Source organism: Contarinia nasturtii, unplaced genomic scaffold (assembly GCF_009176525.2).
Source record: "Contarinia nasturtii isolate CC-2019 unplaced genomic scaffold, AAFC_CNas_1.1 Cnas_scaffold_864, whole genome shotgun sequence".
NCBI lineage: Eukaryota > Metazoa > Arthropoda > Insecta > Diptera > Cecidomyiidae > Contarinia > Contarinia nasturtii.
Window position 1 is genome coordinate 1,033,764 of NW_022198211.1, and position 27,134 is coordinate 1,060,897.

Genomic DNA, 27,134 nt, shown 5'->3' on the forward strand with positions numbered 1-27,134 from the left:
GTAAACCCATTCTATGTAAATCCATTGTGGGAAGTTCTTTTTCCGTTGTCAAAGTTCAGGTTTTTGGGCACAGATTTACGTTGAAAATGTGTATTGAATATTCCGTATACTTAAACTCGGGTTGAGAAAAGTCATAAATATTTTTTTTATTCTGAAACGATTTTTTCGCTATTCTGTGTTCACCGTTTGGATTTTATATTTGTAAATTAAATCCATTTTTTGCATGTCTTTGAACTCACATCGGGTGCGAAGAACTTAGATAATAACTTCATTCGACTAACACAAAGAATAAAAAAACTGATTTACATTTTTCTCTCACATGAATGATATATAAACAAAAGCGGAAAAACAAGTGGATTTTCTAAGGCAGAACTTACGCTGTCAAAAAAGCAAAATGCTAGGAGTAGTAAAAGTCCACATTTATATGTTTGTATTAACATGTTTACAGTTATTATACACTTAGTATACTAAGTACACTATAGTGTTTGTTTCGAAAATATAAAATTGCAGGGAAATAAAAACTTTGACAAAATTCACTTGCAACAAGCGATTCGATGGCACATATATTTGAATTATTATTATCACCGCGCACAATTTAAAATGTGAAGCGAAATTTTAAGTGTCACAACAACTATAGTTTGATATAACACGATAAACAAAAGAGCCACAATTGATGATGGGGTGTTGTGTTGCTTCGGTCGTATTTAGCGGTACGTCTTCACTTATTAAGTAGTTCGAACCAACTACTTATTCAAAGCCAAATATTGGCTTGCCATCGAATTCTTGTCTTCGCGCATTTCTTCTTTATTATTCACAATCAAGAATCAAGTTGCGTTTTGTTGTGTTGTCATCGATCGTTTGTGTGTCGTACATATTCTTTCTTTTTGTGTATTTTTTTTCTACCTTCATTCAATGTTCGAAACAAACACTCACGACGCGACACTTTATCGTTTTATCGTATGTTCTGGTTGGTTTTGTTTTTTCTTTCATTATTTTTGTGGTCTTTTTTTTTTCTTCAACACCAACGTACAATTGATATGTGTACACATGCATACCAGAATAGCAGCGAAGAAATATAAAGAGAAAGAAGAAGCCGAGCAAAAAAAGAAGAGACGATAGTAATGTTGCAAACCTGATGATCACTCATCATCGGCCGGTATTGAACAAATATAATCTAGTGCAGAAGCGATAGCAATTTTATATTCTCTTTCAATTTTCGTTTCTTTCATTCTCTTTCTCCGACACTATTTTCGTTTCGATTTCTCATTTAAATAAATTAGTCGTTGGACAACACTTCATTTATGCACGGTTCTTCGATATATGATTAATTTTTTTTATGCAAGTTGGATCACTTCACTTTAAAAACACTTGAAATTAGCGAACTTGAAAGAAAAATCAATAAAGTATGATCTATCAGAGAGAAAAAAGCATCAAGAATCAAAACAACAATTTGCATATGAATAACCTTCATTTAAAATTCAATCAGCCAGACAACATCGAAATGAGAACATAACTGCGTAATTATTACGATGAAATCTTTTTTTTTTGCTTTCTTTCTTCTCTGCCATATAGTACTTTTTTTGCTTACAATTTCATACCACTGCAAATGATTGCTCATTTCGCCTCATCGAAACCGCTTATAATTCAAGATATTAATTTTATTGCATTTTTAATCGCATGTAATGAAAGACTTCAATTACTGAAGCTACCTCATTACCGTTGTCGCCACTTATAAATTCAATTATCACTTGCTAGCAAACGAAATCGACAGAAAGTTAGAAATCCGCACAGAATTCTTGGTGGACGATGCTCGTGTTGAATATAATATTTTACCATCGTTGTTACAGTAAATAGCAGCTACATTCTTTTTTTACTAGCTGCCGCGGCGTCGCTTAATTCTATTAAGCCACACAAATGTATTTCTATCATTGAATTAAATTCTCATGTTTGAAAGTCACAATGCAACAAGACTTTTAATTGAAAATTTTTGATGAAGAAAATATTGATAAGCTTCCACAGACGATCAGACGTCGTAATTCGCTTTTCTTTCTATTATTGGCAATGTTTTACATTTGTTATAGTCTGATTTAACTGAGTCAGAAAGAATTGAAATAAAACGAGAATGTTGGATAAAATCAATGGTTCAATATTTCCAAGGGGAAATAATTTCAATGAGCATACGATTTCTTATTATTCATTCAAATATTGATAAGCATATCAGCGTCCCTCTTGAATCCCTCAAACGGCAAAAACTGGGAACTAGAGCGTACAAAATTGCCCTCAATGAAAGACATTTTCATAGATTAATGTTGCCACCAGTAGAGTACGCTTCGACGCTTGTATTGTTGCTGTTTTATGTATCAATGACAATCAAAACCGGTGCATATCAAAAAAGTACGGACCTATGACTGTTAAATGTTTAAATATTGAATTTTGATGGTATTACTTCACTGAAAATCTTCCTTGAAACAACTTAAAGTCTTTACTAAGTTTTTGACGTTCTTAAATCTTATCAGACTTATCTTCCCTTTTATTTCATTTTATTTGTCGCGGAAAATAATTTTTTATCTTGAGCGTAAAACTGGATTTTGTTCGATGCCTTCGTTTGTTGATACACTGACATTTTGTGAAAAGTGAACAGAAAAAATACCAAATAATTAAAGACAAAAAGCTTTCAAACAGATTTCCATTCTATGTGTACAGTGTACAGGCATTCAACAGTATATGTGAACTTCATTAAAAGTTTATTCGCCTCGCGATGCTATGCAAATCACAGTTGGATTGGTTGGACGCGCATTTTAAGATGTGGACAAATGTGTGTGTGTGTAGTCTCACGAAAGGAATTTCTTCTTTGCTTCTGCTTTAAATCCCCATTTCGGCGACGATAAAATCAAAAGATATAATGTGCACTCCAAAGTTTTTGGTAAAAAAGCATCAACGATGATTCACGTTAACTCAGACCGAAATACGAACAGGATGACGCACACGGCTCTCGCTTCGAACGGGTTTACTGATTTCTGAAATTTATTCCGATTAAAATTATCGTTCGTTCTCTTTTTTTCGTATTTATTTTTATTAGTCAAGAGAATTAAAGAGTGTAGCGTACAAGTCACTGTTGTTATAAACAGCAGTCACCCTGTTCGTTATCCCTCTTACCATTTGATGCTAAATCACTAAAATGACAATCATTGTGTAAAATGTAATTATTCCACATGACAAACATAAAGTTTAGTTTATTCGATGTACGTTTGCTATCTTTGGTTCATTTATTTTGCGAAATTCAAATTTCAAAATCATTTTAGATTGGTTCGCACGCTGCCAAAAATTGTCATTCAAATCTTTCTTCTGGTCGAAAAACTCCATAAGCGCCACGAGTTGAAAGACATTTGAATCGTTATTTCACCAAAAATGGCAAACGTTAAATCAGCACCAATAAAAGCAGCACCAGCAGTAAGTTATCAAAACTGAAAACCGGTAATGCGTTTCAAAGACTGGTTTTAAACAAATAAACAAAAAAAAAAAAAATAAGATACCGCTTTGGCATACGCACGAGCTCGAATGACTTGTTTATGATGCGTCTTAAAAATAAATCGAAGCATGAGAACCAATTGACATATTAAACTAGACATGGCAGACATTACAAAAAATATTGATTAATTAATTTGTATAAATAGAATGGGCTTTGACTGAGATTTTTTTACCTCTGCTTGTTGTTATGACTTTAAATTGATTTACGAAGAACCGAATTAAACATATTTCATTGAGAAAAAACATGTATTTTACAATGCATGAATGTACTGTATGTTTTTTTCAGAGTAGGAACGCACGCTTTTGAGATATCATTTGATGTTTTGTTTGCATCTCGTGCCATATGAGATGTGTGAGCCATCGACCTCTGTCACATTTTTTTATTTCGAAATGCGTGCTATAAATTTTATTTTTTCATATGGAGAAGAATGTAACTTGAAGATTTTGTTATTTTTTCTTTCGCGATTCGCGATGATTCCACTTCTCTCAAAAATGTGTTTATAATTTAATTTTTTTCATTTCAACCAAATTACAAGTCGTTAAAATTTGAAAACCTGGTCAAAGATGTATGACATCTCACTGTTGAAAGAAACTAATGACAATCAATAAATCCAATGTTTTGTGCATGTTGAATTATATATTTAATGTTTGTTTACAAATTGTTTTTTCTTTATATTTTTTTGATTCAAAATTTAGAACCATTTTTTTATTACACTACATTAAAAACGAAGTTAAAATTTCCATCCATAAAGTTGACATTGTTTGATACAGAGAAAAGAGTTCAAGATTCGTGTGCAAAATAGTCGCTGCCATAAAGAGCACCTCTTCCACTTAAATCAGCATGATATTTTTTCCATTTTTGCATGATATGTGTTGGTGCTTTCATAAAGTATGCCCATGTCTTTTTATGGCTGTCAAAAAAGCCGGTATTCGATGTGGCTGCTTCTTGCTTTTCATCGTGTTGGTTTGCAGTGTTAAGGTCATTGTTCGATTGTGATTCACTTGCGGCAATCGGATAGTATTGGGCATTTGTGGGCAGGGAATCGTCGCTAGATGTATGTGCGGCAGGTGCGGATGCAGGGAATGCAATTGTTTGATGTTGGTCATCAGTTGATGATGCAGCTTGAGAGTTCGAGCTGGAAAACGAAGAAGATGAACCACTACTTGAACCCGTAAATTGAGATGAGGAAGAAGAGGAAGAGGAGGAGGAGGAAGAAGAAGAAGAAGAAGATGATGATGATGTAGAGCCGGCCGACCCAGCCGATGTACCAGCCACATTGGAACCACCACCAAACGAATTATCCGAACTGTGTACCGAACAGTATGATTGCGGTTGACGTGACTTACCAAATGGAACGATAGATTTTAGATGCTTTTTCACATTGGGATTCAACGAAAAATGTGTTTTAAATTCTTTCGTTTCGGGCGCCATTGCCATCGGTTCATAAATTTTCGTGCGCATTTGTCGTGCATTCGAATATTCACTTGAAATTGCCTCATTCAGAGGTGGAGCAGTGTCCAGTTGTTTAGTTGAAATTGCTTCTGCAGTTGATTGTGCCGGCTCCATGCTGCGGCTGGAACACTATAAATAAAATTTCCGAAAATAACGAATTTATTTTAGTTTGTGCTTTTATTAAAGAACGAAGATTAATTATAATGTATATGTGGTATGTGTGCAGTCGAACGTTTAGCACACAATGTATGGCGTGCATACTGCACACACTCTCGCATTCTCTCTTTCTCGCTATGTGTTTATTTAATAGATACTAAACCGAAATGAATTATTGTTGGAAAATTCAATGCATGCGTGTCTCGGCCATACTTTAAATTTGGTACACCAAAAATGGGGCTTATGGTAAAACCTATCACCTGCTGTTATGATTTTCACCCGCACTCCTTCTCTTTTGTGCTCTCTCATAGTGTGCGGCAGGTTCACGTGTGTACGCTGAGAAAATATGCTTAATCAATGGAATTTATGGATTTGACATGTTTTTATACTTTCGTAGCTCATTTTTTTTTTCAACCACATCACACTAGCTCATCGTTCACTTCATACTGTTTTATGACCAAAATGGCCGATTTCCTACAGTTTTAAATGACATCATTTGAATATTTCGAAGTGGGTGCACAGTGCACACACCACAACTGTTTGACTTCACCCGAAGCTTAATTTGAAAGGAAGTTTATGGCATGGTATTTTCTTAGTTTTTCCGTAAATTTTGCATCTATTTTCAAAATGTCTGAAACTGATATATTTAGGAATAACACGTGAGAACAAGTTGGATAGTGGGAAATGGAAATATTGAATGGCTTAGATTAATGATTGTTACGTGCTGAAATTAATAAACCAAATACAACTACACTCAAAATGGCCTCGAAGGTGAAAATGGTCTCATGTGATTTCGATATGTGCCATGTACATTGTACAATGGGTTTGTTAAAATTCCAAATGAAATATTTAAATAATAACTCATGTGAAAATATCTCTTTCATATTGTTTATCAAATGAACATCATTAAGAAATTGATTGCGGAAATGATTTGTCGGAATATTCGGCATTCCAATTCAATCGGAAATTGATCGTCAAATTCAAAGCACAACAGCCCCTTCATGGCAATATAGCTTTTTCGTTGGAATTAATGTAGATTCAATTGGTTTCTCAATAATTTGGCACTTGTGGTTATTGACCAGAACTACTGATATTGCTATATTCCACTAGCAAATATGTAGCAAGTCATACATAGACTATAGCTCAAGAATATATAAGTATTCACGATGAACATATAGCATAATTATTTGTTGTGGTTCAAATACATATTACATATCATTAATGGAAATGTATATCCAACGTACATGCATATTTTGATGATGACGACGATGTTGTGATGATAGATATTTGAAGATAAGACATCTAATTCATTGAAATTAGTATTCAAAGCAATTGGCAGCATCTTCGCGTTCATTTGTACCATGTCTAAATAGTTTGGATTTAAATGAAACTTTTTGACGAATTTAGATTGCATACCGAAATTACGAGATTGTTGTATTCGTGATAAGCCTAAGCAATAAGGTCCGGTTTAGCACTTGTTTGCAAATGGATTGCCCGATATATGTTGAATTCGAAACACATAACAATTGAATGATGCAATTATGTAGCACTTAACAGCCAAACATGTGATTAGTGTGTAAGCCGGAGCCAAACGAATCAAGTGCATTGATGAATAATTAACTTTCATGAAATGATAAAAAACATCGTATCATCAATACAATTTTACCCAAAATAACACATTGAAATCAGCATTCGCCGGAGAGAATCAATACATATTTTTTTTGTTTTTGAGAAATTAAAATGACCAGAAAACTTTTCAGGTGGCACAATCATACAAGTATGAATGGAAAATGTAAAAAAGTAATTTCCATTTGGACAATTTTGTTGTAAAATCCATTTTTTGTTCGGTTTCTGTTTTTAAACTCATCATTTATCAGCTATTTTCGAATTGTTGGAAATAAAAGTGAAAGAAAAAAGCATGAAAATATAAAACTTTCGTAAGCATTGACAGGAGACGAAAAAACAAAACAGAAACTCTTGTTTTATTCGTTTTTTTTTTTTAATCTGTACGAATAAGAGAGAAAAGCAACTCGATGCACACCCGCTTAATATATAAACGAATGTTTCATGCACTTTGTTTAAGGTTCATTAAATTCACTGTCGAATGTATTCAAGTAGTACAATTGCGTGTATAAAACACACAGGCAGGACAAAAGCGCATTTCGATTTTTGCACACACACACACACACACACATACATTGCTTTTAATTATTCACCGTGTTCATTGTTGCCATCAAAATAGCGATGATAATAAAAAATGGTTGGACATAACCGTATCTCCTCCCCTGTCTCCCATTATGGAAGTGACGCACGATCAAATCGATTTTCATTTTGCGTATCGAATAATTTGGTGACTGTTATTTTTGCAGCGGTAAAAATGGAATGAATCGAATTGAAAAAAAAGTGTATTGTAAATAATTCAATTTCCTTTTTGAAAATGGTATTTTTATGCTTTTATGGTTTTTCGTGTGTTTCACGATAAAAAAATAATGAATTCACTTTCACGAAAATAAAACAAATACATTAACAGTAACATAAATTAGATGAAATTTATGTTCAGTGCGTGCGTGCCAATGGAATATTTAACGGTCACTTGAATACGATTTTCGGCTGGATTTTACTTCATTTCTCCGGACATGGACTCTAATATGTGTGAATAATTTGTTCGCACCGGCTGCTTTGCAAATATTACGCGCAAAAAATTTTTAAAATAAAAAAATTCGATGATAAAAACACATTTGTTGGATTCTTTCACTGATTCCCGTTGATATTTGTATTTATTTTTCTACAATGTAAATATTTTCCATTTTTTCCCTTCGACTGTTTATTCTTTAACTTTAGCTGTGTGCGTCCGTATTTTTGCTGCCGTTTTCGGTGCGATTCATTAAAATTTATAAATTTTTGTTTTCAATTCATTAACACACTATGTTGCTATTGTAGTTTTTTTGCCTCAGATGAATGAATATTATTCACATTTACATTCATGACTTTAATTTGTGATACCGTATATATAGAGAGAGTGTTTACAATCGAAATCGAGCGCACACTTTTTGTCGAATGCATTATTTTTGGAACATAGTGCCTTTTGTCTGCTGAATAACTCTTCGAATGAGAACGAATTATGGCATTATTTATACTAAGAGCATCATTCATAGAACAAACTACATTCGCATATGCAATATGCTGGTAGATATACACACTGATGCAACTGCGCTCATTTGTATTTGTGGATTAGTTGGCATTTCATCGTATCAACTTTATTCGATAAAGTCTACGCTTTTGGTTGAATAATTCAACAGTTTCATAATGAGATAAGGTGAATTGCTTCGATTCCAAGTGCCAATTATTCTCCCTCTTCTCTCTCTGCTCTCTCTCGTACTCGGTGTAATGACCTATATTTATATGGTTATTTAGTGTTGAATGCATTCGAGATGTTGAAAGCGTATCCATGATTTAATAATCAACTCGAAACACAATGTCAATTAGCGAAAAATGAGTGGCAAACCTCTGCGCGGTTGCCCGCATCACAACACTTGGAATTAATTGTTTGGCGAATAATAATTGGATTTTGCAATTTTTGAATAACGGTCAATTAAATGGTCAACCACCCACAAATTTCTCCAGTATGTAATGCGCAGTGAGAATTTTAGCGATAGCTAAATACAAATATGTATATTTTCATGCATATAGCATACACGTTCGTGACGTTTAAATAAAATTTTCATGAACTTAGTCAAATTAGATTCTAACACAGACACAGTTGCTGCTCTTTTGATTACTAGAATGATGAGGGGTAGACACAACCATAAAAACTACACGTCTTTCGAAACATTCTTCAATCAATTCGAATGTATCAACTCAAAGTATCTTATCATCGCCACAAAGTTTCGGAGTGGTTAATTCTCTGCTTGCATCTATTATGGATTTTTCTCTATGAATTCCGACGAATCTATTCAAATCATGAATGGAGGTGCAATAAAAAATATTGTAAAATACTTGAATCTTGTAAAAATAATTCTATTCCTTTTTAAGTCCGAAATCGTTCATTTTATAAAAATCATCTTTTGTATTCCAAATGGATGGAATCGTGTCTACCCCCTGATGATTATGACTTGTCATTTAAACCTGAAGCTCTTGCCTTGATCCGTTTCTATGTTCGTCACATCTATGCCGGTGTAACCCATGAACAAGATTAATATTTAAAAGAAATATATCGTCCTGAGTCATGTCTTGAGTCGAATGACAGCCGGATGTAATTATAAGGTGATTTCCTTTTGGAAATGATGGAGATGATGATGCATTTGACGGCCATTGAACCGAACATGAATGCATTACTCGGCTCTTTTTCACTCTTTTTGACAAATCAAAGTGAGTCAAATAAAATTGATGGCCATAGACCGATGCTGAAAAGAGCGGAGACATGGGCCACTTATTCATTTCCCGTGTACTTTTTTCTCGCCTTTGCTGTTATCAAGACAGATAAAATTTATATATTTTCCATTATCTCTTGTCCTTTTAATGCAGCTTCGATGTAGATAGATGTCTTTGGAGTTGGAATCACAGTTAATGTTGTTCTGATCACAAAAAAAGGGATACAAAAAAGTTTATCAATTGCGAACATAAGGTTAAATTGCATTTGCGCACAGAATAGTGATCACAAAATTGTAAGAATGTGGTTGCAAAAAAAAAAAGGTGAAACAAAATAAATTGAAAATCAAAGAAAACTTTCTGTTCAAGTGCGGTTGGCGTTTTGTCTTTTGGATCTCATGACTTTTGTTCTCGTTCCTTGCTCGCGATTTCTCCATAAATATTTTGCTCATTGCGGACGCGAAATGCGTGATAATAAAATACAGCATGTGCAATATCAAATACCTTTGGAAAATAAAATACAATCGCATGAGATATATAGAAACGAGACAAGCAAATACACGAAATAACATTTACTTTTTTGCTCATAGCGAAATTGTGTATCAACACAAACGAACGGAAAAAAACTTAAATAATTCGTGCACAAGAGATATAGCAATTTTTCTGTGAGTTGGCAATAAGAGATTGTTCGCTTGATTGCTACTTATTCTCTCTTCCGAAACCAAAATCACAAATTCAACGCGCTAAGAAGTCACGGTTTTGATTGTTATTCTTTGTGGCGGCGATATATTTTTTTTATTGGTTCACTGATCTTTTTTTTTTCCTTTCGACCGTACCGTGCACACACACACCAAATCTTTTGCGTCTTCGCGGGTGCATTTCATGAAAATGGATTACATCTTCTATTTGGGAAAAAAGGGCAAATAAGAACGCGAGAAAAAGATGGTGAGCACAAAGCGTTCTATGTATTTCACTTGAATCTTTAAAAAAGTGTAATTGATTGTGTATGTGTGTGTTTGAACTTTAAATGAAAATACCAAAGATTATACAATACAATCCATCTTTTGGAACCAAATTCATGCTATACAATATAAATGACTCTCAAAGCAGAAATGATATTTTCTGGTGTATGTTGTGTTCGTCTTGTTTATAAATATCACTCGTTCATTTTCAAAGTGTCACTCTGCATTTACACGGTATATCTGGAGACGAGACACAAGTGACATGGAGGATATATTCAAGTGAAAACTTAATGGCACGTCCAAAGTAACCAAATCTATTTTCGAATTTCCTTCTTCGTTCGCCGAACGGAATGAGAAAATACACATGCATACAATATATCCAAGAATGCCAAAGTAATAAAACCAAAAAAGCAACAAGCGGGAGTTTAGAATGGTAGCAGCAGCATCGCAATCGTAAAAAAGAAAATTTAAAATTCATTCAGCATGTTCGCCATGGCATTGTTTCTGATTAGGGTTTTCGTCAACAACAATGAAGTAAAAAAAACGCATTTCAGTATGTGTTTTGTTTACCAATTTCCATTTTCATTCTGTATCACGTGTTCAAAATAACACCCAAAAAATGGTGGTAACCGTAAAATGACTGCTCTTCTTTCAATTCGCTCCTGCGGTAATGTTTGTATTACAACCAAAATGCATTGGCGCCATTGTTTTACATATATTTTAAGTCTGATCAAGTTTTCGTTTTTGTCTCTCATACGCACTCAATGTACTCGTATTTTCAATTCGGTGCCGCTGTTGCTGCTGTCGCTCTTGTTTTGTTTGGTGCTGAATCAAATGGATTTTATTTGTATAAAGGCTATTTGATATTCACGATCTGGGAAAAAACTCTTTTCTTTTGGGAGCATCCATGTTTTTTTTTGTTACTTTTTATGGTTATAAATGTTTTAAATGCATCAAGTGTCATCAAGAGAAAGAAATGTAAAAGTTTGTTTCGATAAGGCACATATTTAACATACCTTTTCAAATCGTTCCGCTTAATTGTGCGTGTGTGAATCGTCTGTTTTTGGCAGTGCGTGATCTGAATTGAATTCTTACCTCACTTATTCGAATTGTGAATGTCTTTTCCATTACCAAAATACCTAAATCAAAGTCACCTTCGTCAACCATTCCATTTTGTTACCTAACAAACCAAAAAAACACAATTTCTTTGCATTTATATTCTTTATTGTATGTAAGATTTTTTTTTATTACATCGACAGTATTTTTTTTTTTTTGCAGTTGTTGTTAGTTAATTAGTTAGTATTCCGTTTATTGATTAATGCCATCATTTTTATTATATTTCATACACAAATAATAGTGTTTCTCATTTCATCCAATTATGTCCTACAAAGTATTGATATCACAATTTTACTTGGTAATCATATATGTAAATCGAATGACGTCCAATTAATTTTTTGAGAATTTGAATGTCAAAAGTAATAACCGTAACTGTTCGGTTTTCTTTTTTAACTTCATGCTGTGAGAGGAAAAAATTGAATAAACGAAAATTAAATTATTTTTCCAAAATGAAATTACCAAACTTAACTTCAATATAAATAGATTTTGCTTGAAGTAACAAAGATATGTCAATTTATGTCATTTTATCTTCAAAATTTTCTTCTCTTTTGTAGTTTAGTATCGGGTAATGAGTTTTTATCAATCATTCCACATATATTTTAATGAATCGCAATTTAGAACTCATTTTTCATTTGTTTCTTATTTTCTGATAATTGAGCCATATTTAAAGAACTCACAATATAGTTTTTTTATGTGTAAGCATATAAGCTTCCATATTATGACCCACTTCAGTTGTTGATTAAAATCGTTTTTTCAATGTTTACATTAAAGTATTTTTGTGCCAAATTGAACTTACCAAAGTTATTGGACAAAACAACGAATTGAATTTCTTAAACTCGCATTTCGTAAAATGTTCATAAAAATCGCCTAATGTGTGAATTTTTGATGAAAATAAATTCAAATTTGTTTTTTGACAGACATAAGGTTTGAGCTATGGATATAGCGGCTGCTATTTCATAGGCGCTGTTCATAGGCACTATTTATCTCGTTTTAATGCATTTATGCATATTGTGGCTATTCCTACTCGGTGTTACAAACAGCACACGAATTAAATAGCGCCTATGAATAGCGGCTATGAAATAGCAGCCGCTATATCCATAGCTCAAACCTAATGTCTGTTTTTTGACCATATATGTATACTATTCTATATTTAAAAACATTCGTTACTGTTGAAAATTAGTAAAGAGTTCTCAGGTCATAATATCGGAAGCTGTGTGACTTCATCGATATTTGTGTGTTATACATGAACGATTATGAAAAACGTTTACAAATTTCAATAATGCAAATATTTAATTTGTAATATTTTGTTGTGGTTGTGTTTTTTTATTCATTTGATTATACTACATTCATCTAGATCCATATAATGATTTCCATGTTTTTTATTTGGTAAATTTTTATTTTATCAGTAATATAACTAAAAAAATAAAACAAAAATTCGTCGCTAAGCCATTTTATGTGTTGATTTATGTTGGTTGAATACACTTTTGGAACAGGTTCCAGCTGTAACCTGTTTCCATTCAACGGGCTCAATCGAGAATGATATATAAAAAAACATTTTCTCGTGCGTCCGAAACCCCATCTAAATTTAAATAGGTTTTAATGTTATTTAACAAATCAATTTAGTTATTTGTTTCATTATTTTGTATTTATTTAAATATTATTATTTACTAGTATCCATAAAACATTTATCCTTAATTTGCTTAAAACGCGGTATGTAAAAATGAATTGAAAAAAAGAACATCTCCAATTAATGACTATTTACATTCAATTCACTGTGATTTTGAAGAGTGTATATTTTTACGGCCAACCATTATTGTAGTTGATGATGTTTTTGCACGTGAATTTTTGAAAATTGTAACTAAAGTAGAAGGGCGAAAGGGATGTTTTCCAAAATGCACTAATTTTTTATTATTATATTTGATTTTATATGAACAACACTAATTTTTTCGGGTTCAGTCGCTCACAATAATTAACAACACCTTCTGCTATCCCCTCCACAGCAACCGCTCTTTAATCATGCGGTGAACAATATGCCACCCATATACAGTACACATATACACACTAGTTGATCATTTTTTTATGAATTTATTATTTCGTTCGTTAGTTGGTTCGTTCATGGCTTTGATCGGCATTTTATGAACTGTATTAATTTATTATTGGAGAATAATTCTAATAAGCGATTTCATTAAATTCACCGTATAGTATATAAACTCGAACGAAATTAAATGAGTTGTTGTTTTTGTTGCTTGCATTCCCAATACGTGTTCCATTCTGTGAAACAATATTATACATACATTTAACGATGGCCCGTCGATGGGGTGAAAATGAGCTGGTATGTTATGGTAAATTTTTAATTTACATGTTGTTTTATGTGTTTTTATTCAGTTTTTGGTTTATTGTTTCCAATGACGAGCACGATTTTTTTTATATACATCGATTAAACTCTTTTTGTTTCACGTGAAATATGATCTGATTACTTGTTCTTTTTTGTTGTCAATTTGTGTGTGTTAGTCAAGGGACATTATAAACCCTCGTTACAAAATATTCCCGTTTCAAAAGTGAATCTAGAAATGTGAGTGTTTTTTTTTTGTTCTCATTTGTGCGGTTGAAATAGTGTCAACTTGACACATTTTGACCTATTTTTCTTGTTTATCCATACAATACGAAATTCGATTACATTGATGTATTCTCTTCGGCTTCAAGTTCCGGTTCTTCGGTTAATGTGTAGACACCAGTCAAACCCATGACTCCCTGTGAGGTTGTCTGTTGTGGTTGGACAGTCTGTTGCTGCATTGCTGATTGTTGCGATACCGAAATCATTTGAATTTGTATGGGTGGTGGCGGCGGTAAGTTGTCCAACACCTCCGGCATTATTTGTTCGTTCATTGTTACAATTGGAACTAATTCATGGCCCAAGGCATGATTGCTACAATCCTTAAGCACATTCAATTGACTCATGTCTGGCTCTTGTGCAAACAGCAACGATGTTGGTGTTCCTACAGATATTCCAATTTAATGGAGAATTGAGGAGGGAATAAACATTTAATCGATAAAAAATTGTTATAAAAACTGTTTATAATTGAAAAATCAAGCTTAATTGAAGTACACAATTCTCAAGCGAGAAAAAAATTGTAAGAAATTAAGGCGACTATTGTTCTTTAATGGCAACGTGTATTGATGTATAGATTTGGAAAGATTTTAGATTATTGTGTCGAAAAACTTACCCGAGATTAATGTCTCTTCAGTGGGATTACGGTGATATAGATTGGTATTTTTCTCGTACCGTCAGGAGGCAAAAAAATCATTTGGATCGTCTGTGGCTTGTTGTGAGATATGTGAAATTTTGTGCTTTGCATCTACAACGGTCCGTAAACGATGTGCAATTTCTTGATGCAATACATTGTAACACATTGCTGTTAATGCCATGCCGCACATGATGTAAATCGAACAAAACCATGTGGTTGTGGTTGATTCCTTATGCATATCTGGCCGCATATCGCCAAAACCGACGGTCGATAAACTCATAAAACAAAAATAAATTGCATCGATAAATGTCCATTCTTCAAGCCGTATCAATGCCAATGCACCGAACAGCACATAAATTATCATCATGCTTAAGCATAGAAGAATCGGCGCCAGAATGCTCAAGCCATGCATTGATGCTTTCGATTCGCTGGTGCTTATCGATTCCACATCGGCTACAATTTGAATTTGTTTCTCCGGCGAATGAAGATTATTGTGCAATGCATTTGATCGTACATAATACGGTTCTTGTAGTGACAATTGTTGGGCACGTATTTCTTCTTGTTGACGCTTCCGCTTCAAACGACGCTCTTTTTCTGCCATTCGTTTTTCATCGTAGCAGCAGTATCCACAATTTGAGCACAGGCAACAGCATAGTGCTCTATATTGTCGATGCATAGGAATAAATGGAGACAGAGGAAGAAAGAAAGAAAGAAAAAATAGAAGAAACAAAAGAAATTACCATATGGATATTGCAATTCGCTGAAATTGCTGTGTAATTTGCTTAAATAGGTGATAATGAAGACATAATCTTCCAAATGATTCGACCAAATAATACATGTTAAATGGCTTAACCATACAATTGTGCAATATGGGTGTGTATGTTCGCCTCGATGTTCGCGCTGTTTGATATCAAGGCGCGTATGTATCGCCACTTCAATTGATTGTTCACATTGTTTCAGACTGACTTACCGTGAAAATACACCACGAGCAACACGTGCTAGAACACCGCCCGTACTTGATAAATAAATTAATGTTAATGGGATTCCCAGCATTGCATACACCATCGTTACGATACGGCCAAGCGTTGTACGAGGCGCCAAATCTCCATAGCCTGGTTTTCGAAACAAATAAACAAAAACAAATATAATATAAATAGAGGTAATAGTCGATTAGTTGGAGTTAAAGTTTAACGAGTTTATTCATAGTTAACAGAATCGATTTTAGCCAATATGCTATTTTATCCAAAATTTTATGGCACGAAAAATTTATCGTTCATCTGCTTGTTACAATAAAATTACCCAATATCGGCCTGAATTTTGGATTAACTACGAAAAATCCCAAGGGATTTTAAACTCTTGTTTGACTTTAGTCAAATTACAATTTTGGGATCAAAACTTTTTTAAAAAAAAGTATCTCGAACACTTTCCCGATATAAATATCAACTGCAATTCAAACAAAACATAAACTCATTTGAATGTTAACTCCGGAGATAATCTTCGTTTATGTTGTTTGATATGTAAATATTACAATGGCATATCATACAGTTGTGATGACCTGTGAGTGAACTGGAATTCATAAATTCTCGTTCATTTTTGCCATTCATGATGTGGGATTTTCCACATATTTTGTTCATCGTTTTTACTAGTTCATATAAACCGAGATAAAATAGCACTAGATGCTCTTTAGGTGAGTGAGTTCGTACGGTGCATATCTCGTTGTATTTAATGTATGTCGGTAGTTACGAATGCACCGTATAACGCATAATAAACAAAATGAAGTGGCCTTTTTCACCTTCATTGCTGCAGGAATCGGGAGTCTATATTTTCCATGCACCATTTCCAATCGATGCAAACATTGCACATTTCAAACATAAATACGATTTGAAATGCGAACCAAGATATTCGTTCTTTCGCCCCATTAAATATGTATAGCCATAAATTCATGTTTTTTTTCTCTTCATCTCTATTTCTCTCACTTTTGAGCTTTTTTTCGCATTGAACTAGCATGTATGTTGTATAAGTAATGAGCTCAACACTGCCAGACATACACACTCACATTTATCTAGTTAAAATATGCGAAATTGTTTGACGGGACGAGCAAGTTCTTTAAAATGTGTATAATCAAAGCATATAAATTGTAAGCGACAAGATCAGAGAGCTGTCACTATTGGGTCAATGCACATTAAAGTCCACGATGACAACATTCGTTAACAATTCAAAGTATCCATTTATCCATTTGGATTTTGCTCGGTGAGGAACAGTGAATGAGCTCTCGCAAAAGCGAAAAAAAAAAACGTACCAAATCAAGATATACTCATCGAATAATACCATAAACAAACGTGAGAACCCTGGATCATTCTAAACCAAAATTGAACGACGAATGGCTTATGCGTACGACATTAAATTATATCCGAAGCGGAATAGAGAGAGAGAGAAATTAGATTGACAGTAGATTCATGTATGGAAATGTATACGCTTTGAAAGTGTAGCAGTACGCATAACGTGCGAATGAGTATTTCGTATATTTGTGGTGTCGATGCTCTTGCTCATGTATCCTTCACTATTCACCAAACATAACAACGACCATATTCCTTCAAACTATTCCATTTATTGACGGTAATAGGTATTCTGACACAAATTCCAAATCTGGCGATAAATGTAATTCATCCACACACGAGCAAAGCATAAAGAAAAAGACATATAGAGTGGAAAAAATGGGAGTGAGAATGTCTCCAGCAATGAAAGCAAAGTTAATTGGTTGAAGTGAAATTAGAGTGCTGCATTCAAAAGAAATCTCTCCTGCTCCGTCTCCAAACCCGTACAATCTAAATGAATTAAGGACAAACCGATGAGAAAATGCCAAATGACCATATATTTCTGAATTGTATGGTTAAAAGGTCTAAAGGGTACTAAAATACTGTCCAAAATGCAGTAAAACAATCTAATTTAGTCGCTTATAAACACAAAATAAATGTGTTCAGCACACATTTGAATGTTCAAGCGCGCGCTCCTATCTATCGAATACATACATAATTGGAATCGGGCGATATTGTGTGAGCGGACTATGCATTCACAAATGGTGGCAATTTTTGGGGATGTTGAAGTGCCAAAGTGTAATATATCACGGTCTACCCATTGTATAGTTTCAATGCCGTTTTTGTCGTCGTGCTATTGTCGTTGTTGTCGTCGACGTAAATCATGGCATGAATAGAAATAAATGAAATGAAATTGTACCGCCATAGATAGAGATGGTATCGTTGGCCAGTATGACCTCCGAACCATTTTGTGGATTTGAGTTCGTTTCACAGATGGACAAATGCAACTTATACATATATAAATACGAACCAGCAGCACAAGCACAAGCACAAGCACAAGCATCAATTACAATGGGCTTTTTACTCATGCACACATACACGCATCAAATATCCGATGTATTCAAAATATGAATTAGGAAATGAAAGCCTATTACCAACAAATAGATTCAAAGTGGCTCGAAAACAAAATGAATTTTATCGACATTCATACTAATACACAATACAAACCATTGTCCGTGAGCGTTCACAAATCATATATTTGCGCTCATGAAATTTCCTGCAAAGAATTTTCCTATGCGGAAAATTGGAACAAGACCGACAAAAAAGCATTTGGCCTCAACTACAGATCACAGTGAACTCAATTTAATTCGATACAACAACTAACAAAACTAGTCAAAATCATCAAATGTAAAAAAGGTGCCGTCATCACAGGATCTAAGGGATTTACTGGATGAAGAAAATTCTGGCCATATAACCGGTGTTTACATTGATTGAAGAAGAAAATCGAAATAATAGCGGTATAGAGAGATTTTTCCTTGTTAACCTTCATTCGGATAAAATGTTTGTAAATATTTTTGCGGTTGTGTCGATGATTTGTTGATAAAACAACTTGTGACCAGGTCATTGTGCGTGTGTCGTCAATTGATTTAAATAATTGAATTTCGCTTTGAAACGAATTAATGCATAGTGCGATCATTTGCAAACTCGTCAATTCAAAGAGAATGAATGACATTACTTAATTTTGACTTGGAATAGAAATTTAAATATTTAAAATATGACAAATATTCAGCACAACCATTTGAAGGCTGTTTGAAATCAAAATGCTCATTTTTGCTTGCATGCAAATACATTCCCGATTTAAAAAATTGAATGAACGCGCTAGCAATCAGACGTGTATTAGGCAATTTCAATAAATTTGTCTCCATAGGACCGTACCGGCTCAAACACCTACACGTATGCAAACAACAATTCATTCCAACATACGATTGAGCATTAAAATCAACGCGGCTTTATTTATTTAATGAAGTGACCACATTTAAATAATGGCAATATGGTCGCAGCACAATTCAAACTGCACTTTATTTTGTTTTATTATCAGGCATTTGTCGGTCTTTTAAACCAACCGTATACTTTTTTGCAAGCCATTTTAATCAGTATGTGTGACATTTTTGAACTCAATTGCAATTAAATCTAATTATTATTTTATTGAATTGGATTGCATTGAATGATTTTCAATGGCCGCATGAGAAATGCGCATCTGCCGAATGATTGGACGAATTTGATCGATTTTCAATGCATTTAATCAGCATTTCAAATGACCATACACTTGACAAATTAAATTGCACACTATTTTCCATGCAATCCGCTTATAGGGCGTATGAATTCACACGAGTTGCATCCAATTAAATGACATTTTTGGCCAAATTCAAATTCAAATGTTTATTCGAAACAATTGATTTAGTTCGTGCATAAATTATCATAAAAAACCAACTCTCGTCCATTCGACAGCGCATTTGTATAACGTTTCCAAATTAATATTGATATCATGTGCTTCTGTACCGCACTTTTTATCGCAGAAAAATCAATACTTCGTTCACATGCACCCAAGTGACGCCAATTGTATTTTTTTTTAGAAAAATTCCCCCAAAATGTATAATATTGAAAATCAATTGGATAAAATATAATATCTACATAATACTACTGCGTCGAAAATTCATGAAACATCAAATAATAGACAATCAATTTATGTTCATATCCTTGAAAAATGTAATTAAGAAATGGTATGCAACAGTACAATTCAAATCCGTTTCGAAAATTTGAATAAAATATTCACTTTTATTATAAATCATTGAAATCCACATAAAACCTGTGCTTGATTTCACAATAAAAAAAAATAGAACGGAATATGCCACTGGCTTATGCACAGCACACATATATTCTCCAAAATGAAACAAAAAAGAGAGACAGTGAGAGAGATTGAGATGAATGTTATGTGTGGCCCATATGCATGTATTTGGTGCATTTCCGGTAGTGCTATTTTGTAATAGAATTACATGCTGAAATGTCAGCCATATTTTGTGTTGAAACTGAATTCAAAAATAGTGCACACTAAAATATTCCGAAAAATGTGAGGAGATGAATCGTTCTCATATTTTGAATGACTGTTTTAGCGGCGCTTAAAAGTTTGAAGCACAAGTGCATTTTTTTACTAAAAATGAGATAGCTGGGGAAATCTTTGTGCACACGTTTAACAATAAATCCAACTTTTATGCAAACATGTGTGTCAAAAACGCCTTGAATTATGTCGCATATTGTGCATCACAATATGCACATTAAATACCTACTGATACGCATTTATGAAAAATTAGCACGAGCACAGCGGCAATGTTAAATATTCATTCGTTTGCAAAATACTGATATTTTATTTTAAGGTTTATGCGTTCATTATTCAACGATGGTTATCACAAATCAAGTGAAGCGCACGCTTCGTCATTCGTTTTTTTATGAAGTTGACCAACTACCGCCATCATATTACATAAAATTAATATTTATGTAATTAATTGGAATTTCCTCAAAAAGTCGAGAGCAAATCAACCGAAATTTATGTATGCAAACATTAAAATTGGTCAGACTGCGATGATGCTTTCAACACGTTCTGCCTGGATGGCTCTTTTAATAGACAATATATATGCTAATTGATCGCAAATTGCAACGTAGATACATCTATTTCGCTAAATTATTGACATCGAAAATTGGCCGCATATGAATTATATTGAAATAGCATTTTTTTAATGAATTTTATCGGTGTACATTGTTAACATATTTATTTAATATCGATCAACCATTGCTTCGTTTTACATTTACAGCGTCGATTCTATCAAAACATCATTCGATAAAATTGTTTATACGTAGTTATTTATAAATTATTATTATCGGTATTGGCCGTCTTTTTTGGAGCGACCCAAAAAAAAAATAAGCGTATTATTTTCGTGTAGACAAAAGACAGCATCATCGATCTATTTTGCTCTTTAGTCATGCAATACTTGGACGTGTGCCAAGAGAAATTAATTCAAAATACATCATTATATAAGTCTAGCATAGTTAACAGTAACTTGGAGACGAAGAAAGAGAGTGAGCGTGAGCCTAAGCAAAATGTACAGGTTACGTATTGTGTTGGTGTAGATGAAATCTGTTTTTTTTACAAAGCTTTTTGTAGTCGCTTTTAATGAACAACAAACATTGAATATGCCGCATAGCCCAAACAATATGAACAAAATTTAAAAAGTCTCTTTTTTTACCTTATAATAATGAAGTGAGTTTGGAGAGTAATTCGTCGGTACGTAGACGGTGTGTGGATGATAAATATGACAGCGATAAATAAAAATGAATCCAACGGAGTGAATATAAATCATCAGCCACAAAACATATATTCGTTATCATCGTCATTAACTGTGCACCAGGTCGTTTTATACACAGTTGTGCCGTGCACGACGATGATTAGCATAATTTCTTAATTTTTTCACCCGCATCGAAATAACGCCAAAATAAAATATTCAGATAAAATCGTTACCTTTTTTCCACTCTCTAAATACATATTCATTATTCATAAACTTCTAATCTATGATCCAAAATAAACTCGATGAATACGAGTTTGGATTTTTCTATCGAAAAGCTTGGGGGTGAAAAGTTCTATATATTTAATGAAAATGCAAATAATTCCGTATGAACCACGGTCCGTTGTCCACGGAAAATGGCATTTAATCGACGAACTATACCTACTCGCTGTTGTAAGTAGTTTTTTTAGCCATCGAATCATTTTTCGCATTTACAAAATAATTTACGGATAAGTTTCTTTATTTTTAGTTTTATGACGCAACATTTTGAGCGATGATGCAGATTCATTTCTCGAAAGCGAAAAAAAATATATTTTTCATTTTCAAATCATTTCATTCGTAAATAGAGAGATGTATACAGAGAATAATTTTTTCTAACTTTGTGCTTTGCTACTTTTGACATCTTTGATAACAAGTTTTTGTAATCTTCTGATATTTTCTCATTCGGATAACAAAATATTTGTCCACCAAATAGAATGTCTTCAAGATATTATTCTGAAGGCAACAACAATAAATGTCGAAGCACACAAAAATTTCCATTTTACATTGCATCCGCATATCGAATCTGCAGAATTGTTGAATTCTTATTTACATAGTGAAGTTGGAAGACGATTTTTTATTCATATCTACAATGTAAAAAATCATCAAAGTTTGATGTGCGCCGTGCACAGAGATATTGTTCATTTTTCTTTTCTCTTCAATACAAACACTACACATGCAGTGGCATCACAGTAAATAAATAAAGAGCATTGTGTTCCATTTTTCTCATATTTGTATATACAAGCTTGTTTGCGGTAGCTCAGACCAAATCCATTTACCAACTGTAGCACATATTTCACATCATACCTGTGTACAGTGGAAGCAACACCAGCACCGAGCACCGTTTGATTTAGTTTACCTTCCGTTGCTTTTGCACCGATGGATTTTCGAGTTGTTTATTTGTGTTTCCGGAGAATTAGTACACAAACCGCATGCATCTTTCCATTTGCTCACAACCAGTTAAATTTACACAATTTGTGAATTGCACTAGCTAACACTAATTTCCATTTTCGGGCGAGTTTTGGGTTCAGCAACATAAATATTCCGTGGTAAAATTGATGCGAATTTATTACATCTATAACGATTATATAGACACTATATTGACTTTTCGGTTCGTAAATTTTGTGCTGAGTATGCCGCGTATGGAAATGAATGAAAATGGTAATTCTTCGTTCGAAATATCAAGAACGCGCGTTTATTTGTTGAGAAAAACTTTCAATGCAAATATTCGAGACGAATTCATGGGTGGTTGTTCTAGTTCACTTGACGGACCCGTAACAGAATGGCTGCGTTGCCATATTTGCATAATTCTTGCAACTAAGACGTTACTGTGAAAATTTTAAGTTTTCAAAGAACCGTTTGTTTTCTATATGATATAATCGGATGCCTGATTTCACTTCCTCCATAATTTTCGACACGTCACATTGGCACAGGCATTCAACAAAAACATGTGTAAAAACAGGCGGAAGCTACAATTTCCGAGTCGAATAAAGCACAAACCATGCCAGCCACTCATTGTGGAATCTACATATGGAAGGATGTCAAGCTGTCGACACATTTTTCTTTCGTTCTTTTTCTCTGTGTCTATCTCATTCTATTTCCTTTGTATCTATCCATCTGTATTTTGTCCATTCTTTGTGACTATTTATCGCTTTAATTGAACAGAATTTTTTGTAACGTGTTTTCCTCTATGTCATAAGCAAGTTGGTTTGAAGTTTTTGTTCGCGCACAAATACTTTTGTCGTTTCCATTGAAATTTATTGCGATGTATGCGTATGAACGGAATGGTAATGGCCGGTGGCCAAAGACATGAAAGAACGAATCTATCATCAATGATTTATAAATGTGGCACTGGTATGGCATTCACATTCACACACACACACAACAAGAGCACTTTACATCAATGGAACATGGAATGAAAAATGATATTAGGTACATTCGATTTGCAGAACATTCAAATGTTCACCATGATGCGCGCATTAGTCTTTTGATAACTGACTGCCGTTCAGAATAGTCAAAAACAGAATGTGGTCGGTTAAATTCGTTCTCACTCCGTAAACGAAAACGAAAGCATAAAATGGTTGAGACAGATTTTTTTTCTCTGTTTGTTTGTTGCATTCCGAATTTGTAAAATTACTACATGTGGCGTGTGGCGTCATTTCACAGTCCATTTGTGAATTGTGCATATGTGCTACTTGTACAACATGTACCATTACCAACATTTTGTCCGACTGATTTTCATCCTCATTTTTCACCATTGCATTTGAAAATGCAATTCCCTTTTTTTCTACCATGGCCGACAACTCTGGTTTTTTTAATCACAAAGAATGTGCACTTTTTTCACTAGCGTTTTTTTTGCTTTGTGAAACAGACAGATGGATTACATATAAACGCTTTGTACGATTTCATCCATTCGTGTAATTGCATTTTTTAGTCATTGAAATAAAACGACAAAGAAAGATCAAATCACGACGCCATTTTATATTGGAAGGCACGTTTCCACTGATGCAATTCGCATTTTAAGAAAATCTTTTAACCACACAAATTTGTAATTAATAACTTCCAGACAATTTTCAGAAATATTCATGGTGAAACGAATATCATATGGTTGAGCTTGTGCTCTTGCCATATTTAGAATTCATATATTAAACTTTCATGCATGTATTTAATTGAATTTTACATGATTTTAGCTTTAAAATAGTGTTGATACACATAACTCAAATCAATATTTTACTTACTGGAAAATTAGTTCAGGGAGTCTGAAATCAATGGGAGGAAATGACAGCAAATTTTAAAATTGGCGCGCTGTTTAGTTTCGATTTGAGTTGTTAAATTACATTGACGTGCTCTTTGAAATTCAGAGTGCCACCGTCGGCTCAAAGAGACTTGAAGTCTTCACATCCTCTCATTGTCTGAAATATTTTTTAAGTTCAACTCGTTTACATATCGATACATCAAGCATTACGTTTAATTAAATTAGTAGTGTATTTCATTCATTTATATTGGAAACACCGTATTTTATAACTGAATGTGTGAAATTCCAGCAAATGCATTCTTTCTGAATCAATCACTTTAAAAGGAAAATGCAAGAATGATTTTCCCCCTTAATGTATAATCGAAACTGAATAGAAAATTGAATTTTAGAAACAATTATATGCTAGTTTATACTAGTTTTTATTACTGTTTTTCTAGTTTGGTGGATAACCCCTTGACAGAATCATTCTCAGTTTCTCTGAAACTATTTTTCAATTGTTTGTCAAAAATGTCAACTTTTGTTCAAGATCTAATGAATACGTAGGTTGCTCCATAATTTTTTTTAAAATGGTACTTATAGTGTTGCCCGATGTAAACCATTGTCATATTCGTAAAGTTTGATGTTTTGGTATGTATTCGTGCCCTGAACCTTTTGTCGTACGAACGCTATTTGTATTGTTTACAGTGACTGGTAAACTGCGACTCAACAAAAAAATGAATTTTACACGTGAAGATTTTCGTAAAATGATTTACTACGATTTTCGAAGTAAATTATCTCAACAACAGTGTTTCGATCGACTTCATTTGGCCTTTGGCAATGAAGCACCAACCCTTCAGACAATTTATAACTGGTACCGAGAATTCCGTTGCGGTCGTAGTTCGCTCAAAGACGAGTTTCATACAGGTCGTCCAAAATCGGCTGTTGTGCCACAAAACATCGATGCTGTCAGAAAACTGATTATGGAAGATCGTCATGTGACCTACCGTGAGATTGAGGCATCTTTGGGCATTTCATCCCACAGCATACATACAATTTTGCATGAACATTTAGCAGTAAAAAAGATTTGCTCTCGTTGGATCCCACATAAATTGACCGATGAACAAAAAATGGCTCGTGTGAGTTGGTGTAAAGAAATGCTCAAGAAATTCAATCGTGGTGCTTCAAAAGACGTTAATAAAATCGTCACTGGTGACGAATCGTGGATATATGCCTATGAGCCCGAAACGAAACAGCAGTCGACAGTATGGGTCTTCCAAAATGAAGATAACCCAACGAAAGTTGTTCGAGCAAGAAGCACTTCGAAGCGAATGGTCGCCTGTTTTTTCGGGAGAAGTGGTCATGTGGCAACCGTTCCACTAGAGGATCGTAAGACCGTCAATTCTGATTGGTATACCACCATTTGTTTGCCCGAAGTGTTTGGTGAAATAAGAAAAAACAACCACCGTCGCAAAATAATTCTTCATCACGATAATGCGAGCTCTCACACATCTTTTCAAACTACTCGATTTTTGACCGGTCAAAACATCGAACTGATGGGTCATCCACCGTACAGTCCTGACCTGGCACCCAATGACTTTTTTTTGTTCCCAAGCGTGAAGAAAAAACTACGTGGTCAACGATTTTCGACACCAGAAGAAGCAGTTGAAGCGTTCAAAACACACGTTTTGGAGATATCAGTTTCGGAGTGGCACGAATGCTATGACAAATGGTTTCATCGAATGCAAAAGTGTATCGATCATCTCGGGGAATATTTTGAAAAACAATAAAACCATTTTCGACAAAAAACAACTGTGTTATATATGTTTTTAAAAAAAATTATGGAGCAACCCTCGTAGAACATGTTTTTCATGACATAATATATAGATCTATTTATAAACATGAATATAAACATTTTAAGTAATTTCAAACAATGATACCATTGTTATGTCCAGCATACGCAGCGTCCGGTGCGTTAAATAGGGGCCATTTTCTTATTGAAAAACAGTAATAATATATCTATCTGGATCGAATGTATGGTCCAGCCCAATTTCTCTAAAACGACAGTTTGCGTAGTTTTGAACAATTAAATGATTAAATTTCAGTTGTTGTCTTTCAATGGCATTCGTATTGTTGAGATATGTAACATAAAATGAAATAGCTTAATTCATAGTTGATGATATTTGCTCCATCTATGTGTGCATCTATGCATAAAATTTAATTTAAAGACAATTTTTGAATGGATTTGTCTTATTTTTTTGGAAATGCATTCGCACGCATTCACATTTAATAGCATGAATATATGTTATAAAGAGTGTGCAAAATGTGCACCATGCTTCGTGTCACTAGTAATAATTTTGATCAAAAAGCTTCCATGTGGTACAGATAAAAATTACTTTGAGAGCTCTATAATCTCAAGTACAAAAATGTTCTGCGGTTTTAACCTTGACGATAATAATAATAATGTTCGAGGATAGATTTCAACAACTTAATTTATACGTTCTAAGCAAGTATGTCGTTTAGTGCTCACATTCGATTTTGTGATGACATTTGCAAAATGCTTTTTCAACTAAAACTGCGTCGCTATGATGATGACACACTGTTTTTG

At 33.8% G+C, this 27,134-nt stretch overlaps 4 protein-coding genes across 6 annotated transcripts in view; 1 reads left to right on the forward strand and 3 right to left on the reverse strand.

Annotated features, from left to right (window-relative positions):
• Positions 1 to 822, reverse strand: part of LOC116342305 — an 11,780-nt gene extending 10,958 nt beyond the window's left edge. Inside the window, exon 1 of the mRNA XM_031769843.1 lies at positions 378 to 822. Coding sequence (XP_031625703.1) covers positions 378 to 440 — 63 coding nt within the window. The 5' untranslated portion in view covers positions 441 to 822. The remainder of the gene's footprint in view (positions 1 to 377) is intronic.
• LOC116342303 (FMRFamide receptor) overlaps positions 1 to 27,134 on the forward strand; it is a 209,926-nt gene that overhangs the window by 4,049 nt on the left and 178,743 nt on the right. The window lies entirely within an intron of this gene.
• Positions 4,162 to 8,227, reverse strand: LOC116342308 (putative protein TPRXL). The gene is made up of 2 exons (XM_031769847.1): positions 7,354 to 8,227; positions 4,162 to 5,110 (listed from the first exon to the last, which is right to left on the reverse strand). Exons 1-2 carry the CDS (start codon positions 7,465 to 7,467, stop codon positions 4,310 to 4,312), a joined length of 915 nt encoding a protein of 304 aa, XP_031625707.1. The 5' UTR covers positions 7,468 to 8,227; the 3' UTR covers positions 4,162 to 4,309.
• LOC116342304 (uncoordinated protein 58-like) overlaps positions 11,725 to 27,134 on the reverse strand; it is a 149,453-nt gene continuing 134,043 nt past the window's right edge. Inside the window, exons 6-8 of the mRNA XM_031769842.1 lie at positions 15,799 to 15,940; positions 14,808 to 15,487; positions 11,725 to 14,579 (exon numbers count right to left, since the gene is read on the reverse strand). Coding sequence (XP_031625702.1) covers positions 14,869 to 15,487; positions 15,799 to 15,940 — 761 coding nt within the window. The 3' untranslated portion in view covers positions 11,725 to 14,579; positions 14,808 to 14,868. The remainder of the gene's footprint in view (positions 14,580 to 14,807; positions 15,488 to 15,798; positions 15,941 to 27,134) is intronic.